Source organism: Dermacentor andersoni, chromosome 4 (assembly GCF_023375885.2).
Source record: "Dermacentor andersoni chromosome 4, qqDerAnde1_hic_scaffold, whole genome shotgun sequence".
Classification (NCBI taxonomy): domain Eukaryota; kingdom Metazoa; phylum Arthropoda; class Arachnida; order Ixodida; family Ixodidae; genus Dermacentor; species Dermacentor andersoni.
Genome location: NC_092817.1, coordinates 142,030,073 through 142,042,880, shown reverse-complemented (window position 1 = coordinate 142,042,880; position 12,808 = coordinate 142,030,073). Strand labels below are relative to the sequence as shown.

The following is a 12,808-nucleotide window of genomic DNA, read 5'->3' as shown; positions in this document are numbered from 1 at the left end:
AATAGTTACTATGCGTAAATACGAATACTTTAAAAATAGCTAGCTTTCAAATATTTCCAACCGTCAGCTGTGCGCGATCAAGCATATAAGTGGAGCAAACTTGCGACAATTTTAATCCCTGGGGCTATAGAAGGCATAAAATACGAGCTGTTACGTAGTGCGCCACGATATGTCGCTCATCAGGGAGTCGAGGCTTTTCCGGCTAAATTCCATTCACGCGCAACTCACTAATGAGCCCTGAGTATGCGAAATAAACTTCTTGATCCTATTCTCCATTCCTTCTCCATTCCTTCGTTTAACAAACAAAGCCTGATAACGTACAATGTATTGACAGAAACTGGCTAAACTTATGTATGTACTAGGACGGGAAGATCGTTTTAGATTATTGGTGAAGACGGGCTCCCGCTCATCATTCAAAAAAGTATTCGTAAAGTACTAAGGTTCCTGCGGTCTACGGGCCTTCACGATGGGCTTTAAGAACGCCGCCCCATACCACTCTGTAGTGCACGTGGTTTGTTCGTACTCGTCTCTTTTTCTCTCTCTATCTCCCCCTTCCACTCTCTTTCTATTTTTTACCCCCTTAACCCTTCCCCCCGTGCAGGGTAGCCAACCGAAACTACCTCTGGTAACCTCCCTACCTTTCTATGCATCTATTCATCCCCCCATCCTGCTCCCATGTATAGGGTAGCAAACCGGTTAAGCTAAACTGGTTAACCTCCCTGCCTTTCCTTCTCCACTCGTTCCTTCCTTCCTTCTTTCCTTTTCTCTCTATTCGAAAAGTATTCGATATTCGATTCGATTCGTATCCTATTCGGACACGGAAATTACTATTCTCACACTTCTGCCATTTTTATTTTGCATTGTTCCCCTTCTCCTCTTTTGGTCGACGCAACGTAACTTAGCCACCGCACGAACATATTGCGTTCCCATCTGGTTCATAAAGTTGTTAAGCAGCAAAGCCCACCTGTGTGTCGCATTTATTTTTACTTTCTTTTTTTAAAGGCACGCTTGTGATCGCAGCAAATTGCTATCGAACTGCAGAGCTAGCGGGAGCGCAAGCCTGGCTCGAGCTCGCTGGCCACGCGAGCGTGTATGGTTGAAGGAGGACGGCTCTTCTTTCGCCGGTCGAGGTAGCGCGCGCACAGGCTCTCATCATTTTTGCATATGCGATGGCCCGCGCGTTCCAAATAACCGCGCAGGGGTCGATCACACCTATCTAGAACGTAACGCTTGCCTTCTATGGATACCCTGGGAGCAGCTTCTCGTAGAACGGCCGGTGCTCTTCGTAGCGTAGCTTTAGGCAGCCGTGTTATTTTCTTTTTTCCGCATCATGAGCGATGTTTCTGTATGCTGTATATTCGGCCACTGATACTTACTTATACGCGAGAGGTGTGTGCAAGCAAGTTTTGATGGACTCCGTGTCATGAACGTATGAGCATGGCGCGCCGCAAGCTCGCTTGTCGTTACAACAATGAGGCCAGGGCGCAGCGGGACACTGCGAAAGCATATGCGAGCCTCCACGTGGGTTTGCGAACAACGAGGCACACGGTATTAACGCTGCGCGCCGGAGCTCAGAGCTGCTGCCCTTAAATGTGTTGCTATCGGCGGTCAAATCTCAAATGGAAATGGCGGATGCCTGCCTCGCAACGCACCACGAAGGCTACTCCCGATGAAGGGCGAAAGGTCGAGCGACGCGTACGCCGAAAACAAGCGCCCAGCGTCTGCACCCACACACGCATGCTCTCGGCTACTTACGACACCCGAGTCCACTCGCTTTCAGGACGGCCAGTACATTGGCGGCAACGCGCAGTGAGGCTTCCCCATCGGTGTTTAGATTTTATCTGTGGCTGCCATGTCATGTATGCGTCAGCCAATATCTCTTAGAAGTAGGCCATCTACTTCGCATGCTGGACCCATCGGCACACGCAGCTGGGTCTCTGACCTTGTACGAGATTCATGTTCTCGTACAGGGGGCACAGCTATGTCACCTCTCCTGCTTACGCCTACGTGTGAGCGTCGTAATAAGTCAGCTCTGCCCGGTTCCACGACTTGTGGAAATTTCAAACTTTCATTTGTGCATAGCTGCTCCTTCTTGTCATCGGGCGCAGTCTCAGGCACTGGCACGTTACTTGTGCTCAAACGAGTGGTGCAGTTTATTTCTTCACAAATTGTTTTCACGTCTTCATACACCGCACTTGTGATCTCACTGAGGGCTAGCATTATCCACCTTGCCTCTTCGTATGCTACCAGTGATCAGTGTTCTTCTTTCTTTCTTCTTTTTTATGAAAACAAACGTGCACGGATTCCAGATTGAGGAAAGAGAAAGCGAAAATCGTTCTTAGCTTCAGGCGTACCTGTCCTTGATAAACGAATTCCGTCAGTTACGGCGCCAGTGCGTTGCCCTTTAACCTTGAGGTGTTAACATTCCACAGAGGTAAAGCTAGCGTAAGTTAGCTGCTTGTTTTTGTTTTTGCAAGCAACACTAGGCGTCACGCTAACCACGTCATTTCAAGGAGGCTGACTTTCAACCTTTGTAAGTCTAAGCGTCACCACTCGCAGCAGATCGCGCGGAGAAACCTCAAGACTAGGTGAAACACCTCCCTTTTCAGTATCAAACGTCCTTTCGGGAGCACCAAGTCAGCCACATATTTGCACGCAGCGCCTCTCTGCGTTTCAGACAGCCCGTGAGAGTGTTTCGCTGTATGGCTAACTTCGAGCTGCCTGCGTGACCAAGCGACTGAGCAGGTGCAAATACTCCTACTCAACCGTATCTCGCTATCTGTCAGCGCACACTCCGGCGTCGCTGTGCAGCGTAAGACTGACGACGTCACCAGTGTCCTCCCTCGGTCGTGCCTATGGTGAAGCCAGACTGCTCAACGTCACGCAGTCGTGCTCTCGAATGTGCAGTCGGCGAAACGCCCTTCGATAGCGGCTGAAGCTCGGGGTTGAACGCGCGCGCCTACGATGAAATCATACGCGGCTGGGGCACCGCCTTCGATCTCGACCAGGCAGCGGACGCCACCGCATCGAACAATCCTTGACGCGAGCTCTCGGTGCTTCACAATAATTGACGACCGGCGATGGAGTCGGCCCTCCGGGGATCCTCTAATTTTCCTCACCTATCGGGGCGCACCCCCGAATGCGCGTTACGCGTACGGCGAACCCAGAGAAAGCGCGAAGCGCCGTCGAGCTATCCTCTCTTTTCGTTTCACTGCAGCCGACTCGATCGGTGAAATCAATAGGCACCGTCACTTGTACGGGTTGCGCACTGGTAAGAATGCAATGTGTACCCCGTGGGGGCAGCCCTACGGGGTGCATCGTTATCTCGTCTCTCGATCGCCAGGGGCTACGCCTGTCCTTGTAACTTAAGCTCGGGGCACGCGCTCCCGAGGGCTGAATGTGAGTGGCTGCCTTAGACGAGCGAAGACTGCTTCACGCCTCCGGTCTCTTCTATCTCCCTTTCTTTTCTCCGCCTATGTCTTTTGGGTGCATGTAATGGCCTGTTTCATCTCGGAATTCTTAGCCCTTTTTACTATTTCGACATCCGGAATTACGCGGACGAACTCCGTCCTTTGTTGTCTCAGCCAACACAGAAGCTTTGGAGGCTGTCTAGCCCAGGCCCAGGGTGTCCCAGGTGAGCCCAGGGTGTCTTTGCACGCACCGGATTTTACTACTCCCGCCGTGTCTCAGCCCTCTTACCGGGCGCTCGAGTGATCGATAATCCTCCTACAGGTGTGCAGAACCGGAGTCACACCCTGTCAATGTGTGGTGCTGTGGTTCCGCACAAGGTATGCAAAACCCATAGCACCCAACGTTGACAGGGTACAAGTCCGACTCGCCGCTCCCCACCCCTTCCACGCGAGCACGCACACACACACAGCAGGCTTCTCCTCACGTGTACCATTATTGTGGCGAAGCCAACTTTGACAAACGGCTTTTTGGAAGTTGCGTACGGACGTCTTTTTAGGCACGTCCGAAAGCCATTTAAAATATTTTAAAATTATCTCGGCGAGCGTTTATACAGAGCAAGCATGTTTTAAATCCCCTGGTGTCTCTCATCTCCACGCTTCATTCGTTCACGCGTTCATTTCTGCCTGAACCGTAGAGTTGACGGCGAATAAACGCCGTTCGTTTGAGTGAGTCTGTTTATGCAGTCCTCGCGGTAGTTCCTATAAATCCGTATCACATCTGCGTCCTTTCTCTTCGCTAGGGTGCAGCTCCTAAAGCGTTTAAGTACGGTGCAAAAGCTGGTATTTCTTCCGATGAGCCAAGTGTTCGCCACAGCCATCGTTCCCGAAATTCAGAGCAAAGTGTAACTGAACAGTCCAAAAGCGCGAATAGTCCATCGATATTTTCGTCACCCTGTTATGCTTGGATACGTAAACTAGGCTTTCACGAGTGACTCTAGATGAACCGTTGCGCGTGCAACCAGTCGCGTGAGTTCGCTGAACCGGGGTGACGCGGACGGTCGTCTCGGGTCCGCTCGGCTTGCTCCTGCAGACATGAGAGAGACGCAAACATCTCCGGTGCTAAGACTCCAGCAGCGATCGACCAAACTCCTTCGGTTTCTCCGTATCGCGAACTCTCGCTGGGCGCCGCGGGGCTCCCCCTCGCCGCCCCGTTTCATGGGAGTCGGTAGATTTCCATTTACATCCGTCGCTGTCCGCAGAGATCGACCTCGGAGGTGGGCTTGCGCGCGCCGGCAGCGCTGATTGCTCATTTGGACACCCCACGCGGTGCGCGGACGTGAAGTCGAAGAGCCGGCTGATTCGACGGCGAGGTTCTTTACCGTCTCCGCGGCGTGCGGCCTCACACGAACATCTCGCGGCCTCCCCGCTGAGCCGAAAGGGGAACCGCGCGTTGTATACAACGACGCGGCGGCCGGTCTCGCGGATGGAAGCCGAGCCGCAAATAAGCTCGGCCCCTGGACGTGCCGTCGTCCCCCCTTTTTTTTCGTAGCGCTTCTCGACGCGCGAATTATTTAATAAACGCGCCGCGGCACCCCAGCTTCAAGATGCGGAGGCCTCGCGCCCGCGGCGAGGTGCATGACCGCCGGCCGCCAACGCTGCCCGCGACTGTCCGAGGAAGGGCCAATTCCAGCTCCGTCACTTTCGCTTTTTCCCGGAGCTCCTGTCGACCGCGGCGTGCCCTGCCTCCCTACCCCGGCCGCTTGCTCGCCAAATGCCGGCGTGCCGGTTTGTGTGCTGTGCTTGTTTCGTCGTCGCTATAGCAGGGCCTGCTGCCGGGATTATTTTCGATTGCGCCGCACGGCGAGCACCACACGTTCTGGGAGCGCTCGAGCCCGTTCGCTCTTACGGCATCGTCACTTTCCCTTTCACGTACCTAGTCGCTGCCCCCTCCTTGCCGTTCTCGCTTTACTTCTTTTTTTCTGGAAGGCAGAGAAGATGTCGGTGTCTTTTTTTTTTCTTCTTTCTTTGTCGCTTTTGTTTCTTTCGACGCTCGCATCCCGTGCCTCGCTCGCTTCGTTATTTGCTGCTTTCGCTGACCGACGCGCTCTCCGATACCCGACGCCGGCTCGGCGACGGGTCGGCGTACTGCGTTCCTCGCCGCAGCCCAGCTCCGTCACTTTCGCCTTCGACGAGGCCTTCGCATCCGCGCCACTCGAGCGGCGCACTGTTGCTTCATCTCGACCGCGTGTCGCCGGCGCATAATTCCCGTGACCGTATCTGCCGCTCTCCATCTTTCCCGTCGCTTTCCGCACGTTGCGCCCTGGTCGGCGCACAGTGTCGTCGCCCGCCAGTTCCTGGTCGCCATCTTGCCGTGGCCCTCGCTGCGTACGCCGAACTCCGTCCCCTGGTCACCCCCGCGGCTTTTCCTTCACGGCCTTCACTTCCTAAGTAGATCATGTACGCCGCGTCAGATGTGCGGGCCCGGCCCGCGCGCGCCTTCTTCCACCGTCGTACGCTGCCCCGTGTTACCACAGTTCGTGCCGAGCGCGGCTTGCTGTGTGGTCGCCGCACGGAGCGCCTGGCGCGCGGGCCTCCTCGCGCACGTGTTCCTGGATCTCCCGGTGTTGGCGAGGTCGAAGAGCGCGCGCGGCATGCAAATTCTCGCTTGCTCTCGGGCAGCGTGCGCGATTGACGTAATACTAAGTGTCGGCGCCCTTTTCGGCTGCTTCCTCCACTTCCCCGTGGCGTCCGTATTGCTTGTCGCTCAGCTGCTCCGCGATTAACTTAAGCATGAGAACGAGGTCGGGTGCAACGAACGGCCACGCTCTTCGTAATCCTTCTGCGAGAAAGGGCATTGCTACCACACGCCGAAGATCGGTGAAATCGGGATTCATTCGAGTAATTCGAGCACCTGGCGCGCGATTAGCCAAAGGGCCGGAACACGTGATACAGGCTGTGCAGGCTGGCGAGCAATGCATGTAACCGCAGTGTGAGCCTTGGTCGCCGAGGCTGATGCACAAGAAGCTCAGCGACAATCGTTAACAATGCTGGCTGTGGAAGCAAACGCTGAAAACGTTTCGGCGCGCGCTTCGTAGTGACGTCATAAACGCGTCGAAACGTCCACCGCAGCGAGTGGAATAGGTGTCGTTAGTTTCAAGCCAATTTCTATCACCATTTGTGCACCAGCAACACGTGGCAGGCTCAAGATTATCGCCGTTCTCTTGCTGATGCGGATAGTGCACCAAAACTTTATCCGTAATTATTACTACTCTATACATGAAAATACATTCAACGGGCGGAGATGAAAATAGGCTCGTACTAGAGAGACAGTTAATAAAAGGCGGGAACCTCAACCAGGACTAGGTCCACTTGGCTATATACTTTCCTCCTCCACTACATTGGTGGAGGAGGAAAGAAAGGGAGAAGAGAGAGAGAGAAAAGTATGCATAGAAAGGCAGGGAGGTTAACTAGAGGCAGTTCCGGTTGGCTACCCTGCGCGGGGGGAAGGGTGAAGGGGAATAAAAAGAGAAAGAGTGGAAGAGGGAGATAGAAAGAAATAGAGACGAGTACGACCAAACCGCATACACTACAGAGCGGTAGTGGGCGGCGTTCTTACAGTCTATCGTCAAGCCCCGCAGACCGCAGGAACCTTAATAACGCGGTAAGGCCTTTATCGTAGATGTTCTGTAGGAGTACTGACCTAAAGCTTTCAGTTCTGATAGTGGACGATTGTCCAACTGGTCCAGTACTCTGCGCATGCAGCACTTGTCTCTGAGCACTATATCGCGGGCAGCCACAGATAATATGTGCGAGCGTCTCATCGATGTTGCATGTGGCGCACGTGGGGCTGTTGGCCATTCCAACAAGGAAAGCATACGAGTTCGTAAATGAATGTAAAGACGATGCAGGGGGTAGCTCAATCCAGCTGGAGGTAGCAAACTAGAACGTTGGAACACTCTGATATAATTTAACACACACAGCGGTAGCATTACGCGACAACACTAACCACCAGTCAAAGGGAAGGTGTCACTAGATGGTGGCGCAACGTTAGGGCCCAATATACACGACCAGACCCGCCGTTGCTCAATGCACGCTTTAGTGTTCTGATGCTCAGCACGAGGTTAAAGTTTAAAAAGAAATGACGCTTCTGTACCGAGCTGTCGGTGCACGTTAATGAACTATGGTTGACAAAGTTAGTTCGCAGTCCACCATTATGGGCGCCTTTCATTGTCCCTGTATTGCTTTGGTACCTTATACTCCGTCAATCAGTAAATCGTTAGTCTCATATTTATTGGCTCGTTTCTGTTGCCGTGGACTTCGCGTTTGCGCTGACCATTACCGAGCTCCCTGTAGCCGAATCAAGTTAAACGGGGAGCGCATACACGTCACCGAATACTCGCTAAACCGCCAGCAACATTCACCCTCTATAGTTTATCGAAATGCGATTCGAAGAAAGGATTTGACGTATCGTTATTGCTCCTGCGAAAAATAACTCTCCTTGTGCGACATTCGCGTATCTGAAGGCTACGCTGGGCTCTTCAAGCGCGTGATCCAAGCGGCTCATAGCGAATCTGTACGGAATACACAACACTAGCGAGGTACAGCTTTACACTTATTTTCGTGCTCATGTGCGGTTCTCTGGGTGCTCTGGAGATGTGTCACTTGGCTAGCGCATTGGACGCGATGGCAAGGAAAGTAATAACGGGTTGTGCTGCAATTCGTTCAGTAAGTGGACTTCTACACCGGCCCGCATATGGTTGGCGCAGGCACGTGCATTTGTGTTCGTTTATTTCCGCAGGTAAAGAAAGAGCTACACCGATGTGTGCGTGGTTTCTTATATGTTTTTTTTTTTTGTTCGTTCTTGCAGAATCGGCCTCTGCGGCTTCGACAACCCGATGCGGGATCCTAGGACCGAAGAACTAAAGAAACAAATCGGCCATGTAAGTTCATGATCTATTTAGTCCGAACCTTTCGTGCTTTGCACTCTTTTTTCCTCCAGTAGCGACGTGCCAGCACGTGCTGCTCGTCTAGCCGAGATTCTTTAGTGATCGAATGAATTTCCCGTGAGCGCTACGCGAATCTTAGAACTAATATGTGAATGTTCCTACGATTTCCGCAAATAGGTTCGTAATAGGTTCTCGCAACCACCTCAGTGTCGAAACGTCGCTGAAATGCCTCCGCAACAAAGACAAGTCGCCAATGTCCCGTTCCATAGTAAAGCGACGCCTGACCCCGCCCGGGCGTCTGCATACCTTATTCGGCAGGTAAAAAGCTATCAGGGCCTGTTAAAAGAAGAAAACCTTATGACGTTACAGCTGCTCGTAGGAACAGAAATCAGTCAATCGCGACGTCTGACATATCATTAGCGAAAGCGGCCGGTCAATAACAAATAACAATTACATCAAAAAGTTGAAAGTCACTTTAGCATACGGCTAAAGAGGACGAAGGCGACAGCCTGCCGCGCTCATGAGGCATTCACTAAATTACTTGACATTCACATTCGAATGCGTTATTGCTTCCTATTACTTCTTTTCTCCCGGCAAAGGTCGTTGGTTAGAGTTCCTTAATTAACTTTATCTTTGTTAAGTGTGTCTTAAATAAATTCACCTTGACCAGCACCAAAGGTCGGGGGTTCAGGTCCCACCAAAGGTCCAAGGTTTGACTTTCACCAAAGGTCGTCGGTGCGAGATTCTTAATTAACTTTATCTTCATTAAATGTGCCTTAATTAACACCAAAGGTCATGGGTTCGACTTCCACCAATGGTCGTGGGTTCGACCATCAATGGTGACACCATCAATTTGGTGCCATTGAATTTTGACCCCTCAAAAGGTCGCGAGTTCGACTCCCACTAAAGGTCGTGGGTTCTAGTGCCTTAATTAAATTTGCCTTAACAAACACCGAATGTCATGAGTTCGACGCCCACCGATGGTCGCGGGTGCGACTTCCATCAATTTTGGTGCCACTGAATTCTTGGTGCGATAACGCGGGGCTGTCAATTTTTCGACAACGCCGGACATCGGATTCTTGGACCCATGAGCCGTTTAATGCTTTCGCCTTAAAAACTTCGCGAATTCGGCTCTTATTATGTAGTCATATAGCTGCTCTGATTCAGTGGTTGCTATATTATAATAGTCAGAGAGCTACGATAAGAGAAAGCGTCGGGGATAAAGCAATCGGAAATGCCAACGGGGCGTGCGCACTCTGTCAAATTAGTGGAGGAATGAACTGCGAGGAGGTGGGACATGAGGTGATTGAAACACGCTTGTACGGTTTCGGCGCCACAATAAGGCGACTCTCGTTCCTTAATGAAGACCTACCGTGTTCCGTCGCCCAGAGACCTTCAAGTTCGGGTGCACGCCTGCAACGCCGCTGGCAGCAATTAAACGCCAGACTCGTGCATCTTCGCTAAAAGGGGCTCCTTTTTCACCGAGTTAAGGCAACGCAGCATCAACGCGCACCGCCGCGTACGACGCTAAACGGACACCGCGGACCAGCCAGGCGAGCTCACAGCTGGCCTCAACCTTCCGAGCCTGCAACCGCCCTTCCCACCATTTCTTCCACGCAGAAACCTCAGGTTTCCACCTCTGGGGAGTGCGGGGAGGGGGGGGGGGGGACCAGCGTGTGCCGGCGCCTAGCCGGGGCCAATTCATTACGGCGGCCCCCGGCTGCCCCGCCGCGCTCGTTAGTTTGAGCGATGGGGGCCCGTGGGACCAATTGACGCGTCACGCGACCCTCCCGAGGAGGCCAACTGACCGGCGGCAGTGCGCGCGTGCTGTGTTGCAACGAGACTATGCCGCTGCCCGACGCTCTCTCCCTCTCCCTCTCGCTCTCTTGGCACCAATCACGATAGGTGTGCAGTGAAGCGAGCGAGCCCTGGCTCACTGACACCGCGTGCGGCACGCAGGCACGGCGTGTACACGACGCCCCGCCGATGGCTGGGTTCTTCCCGCGCACGGTTCACTGTCCCATCGATGCAGTCATTAAATCAGCCCCTGCGAATAGCTAACCGCGCCGATCCCTGGTGTTTGCAATTACCTTTCGGAGATATGCGTCACAGTCTGCGCCGCGAATAGACGGCAAACGAGCTGCTAAATGATAGTAGGGTGACAATGTGCACGCGATTCAGTGCTTGAGACTGCCTCGATCGTCGGGCGTTATACCGTTCAATTGAAGCTGAGGGCCGAATTAGAAGCTGGGAATGAAGATTAGCGCAGGGGAGGATGGTACATAGTATATGAGGTAGGTGTCTGATGTCAGCAATTGGTTGCACATAGCACGGGGCGTTTCAAGCTCTGCATACTTGCGCGCTCGCTATATATTTCGAGGGTTGCACGCGCCTCGTATGCTCACGCCGCTGCCTTCTCGCCTTAGTTCTCGATAACTTGGTCGATTCCTCACGAACAGGATGCGATAGCGTGCGAAGTAGGGGCGCTTCTGAGAACCCAATTCCCCAATTCATCATCGCAGGGCGCCGCGCAGCTGACCGAGTTTGATTGCAGGTACCACGCAGAGCAGACCCTGAAAAAAGTTATCGTGCTTGCTCTCTATACGTAAACTTTCTCGCCTGTCTTTTTTTTTTTTTTTACCCCTGACTGTCGGGTATTTGACTTCGTTGTGCCACCCTTTGCAACCCTATAGTTGTCCTTAGTGTATCAGTGAGAGCCTACTGACCTTGTCTAGCAAAGAGCAAGGGAAGGACTGCACACTGTATTTTCTAAGCAAGACGCTAACTGCAGCACGAACGTTAGTTCCAATGTCTGGACGTCTGTGTCAACTTATAGTTGCAGATTGCAGTGTGTCGTACTTTGCATACACGTATTGAAGGAAAGCGACTCAGGAAAAGGAAACAGACAGAAAGGAGAGATCAACTTCTCATAACATCTCTCATAACCATCGCAATTTCAGAGGCACAAGTGATGTCACCTCAAAAGACCAGTCTTTCAAACGGTCGCGTATTACCTTTTCCATAGTGTCTATGGAAAGAGCGTCTCCTTTATGCTTAGTTGGCTCTCTGGCCAAATTCCTTCGCTTAGGATTAGAGCTTTCGAGATGCAGAGAGCTCGCGGTCACTGAACTTCAGTTTATTATTACTATTTTTGCTTGTCGATAGTATCGCTTCGGCACCAGCTGTTACTTAAGTCGTATAGCCCCCAAACTGACGTGTTGTCAGCAGTTCCGAAGCCGTTTAAAACTTCAAGCGACGGAGCCTTCAATACCGAGCGTAGGTTTCATTTAACGTCACTTAATCTCTAACCTGCGATACCGCGACAGCTAGGACGGCGGCTTGCCTTTGAAGACGCAAAGACACGGCCGTTTGGGTGCATTCGTTACGACACAGCTTCTCCGGTGGTACACGTAATGATGCTGACCCCCTCCGCTTCTTTTCTAGCCTGTATCTCTAAATATGTCTAGCTAGGAGGGGGGAGGGGGGGGGGAGAAGGGGCGGGAAAAGCCAAACCATAAGGTTAACACGCCGTCATACTTTATACAGAGCGTTGCCCTCATATGTGACATGGCGACGCGTAGCTCGTAAAGGCTTGTTCTTCTAAACCAGTTGAAACGCCAGCGCGTGCTTGTTTTGGAAGGCCTCGGCCGCCAGCGAGGTGCTCGCACGGCCAGGAGGGTAACGTTCGTTTTCGCCGACCTGGGCGCCGTGCACTTTCTCGCCCGAGCGCCTCGGTGCCATATATTTCCCTCCATTCAGCCGAGCTGCGTTTTTCCGGCAGCCGTTATCTCGCGTCTTTCCAGGAGGGGCGGGCACCCGAAAAAATAAGAGAGAAAAGGAGCGACAAAGCGAAACAAAGCAAAACCGGCCGCGCTGTCCCCGAGGGTCTCGTATTCAGAACACGACTCATACATGGCTCGGAGATTATGCCCGAAGGGAATTCGCCCCGGAGTGCCAGGAGTCGTGCTGGTCCTCTCCTTAGACGCGCGCGCGCGCAAGGCTGCGGCAACTGCTATACAGCGGCGTTCGTTTTGTCCTTCTCGCGATGCAGCCAAGTGTCGCGCTTCCGGTCCTACGCAAGGAAAATTTAGTGCCATCCCGCGCAAAAACCGTACATGAGCGTTTGTGCTATACGTCGCGCATGTTGATGCCGAGAAACGTCCTTGGAAGGCTAGGCTTTGCAACGGTTTCGCAGACACTTGCTAGGTGAGGCCACAGAACTGGACAGGCAGTTGGTTCTTCAAGAATTACCATTGCTTTCATGATCGGAATGCCTGCAGAACTCCGTTTAGTAGCGGGATAAGCACCGTTTCATTGTGGTATGTCGATGGACACAGTAAACATCGCGAATTCGCTTGTCGTCACGGTTCGCCGGCCTTTAACACCATCTCAAACTTATGCAGTGTTGGTTATTCTGTGAATGTCGTCCCTTCTAGCTGTCTCTTTTGTATT

At 52.6% G+C, this 12,808-nt stretch overlaps 1 protein-coding gene across 3 annotated transcripts in view; it reads left to right on the top strand.

Annotated features, from left to right (window-relative positions):
- LOC126537858 (uncharacterized) overlaps positions 1 to 12,808 on the top strand; it is a 334,043-nt gene that overhangs the window by 274,045 nt on the left and 47,190 nt on the right. For all 3 annotated transcript variants that reach the window (XM_050184937.2, XM_055074487.1, XM_050184938.2), the window contains exon 4: positions 8,278 to 8,350. In XM_050184937.2, coding sequence (XP_050040894.1) covers positions 8,278 to 8,350 — 73 coding nt within the window. The remainder of the gene's footprint in view (positions 1 to 8,277; positions 8,351 to 12,808) is intronic.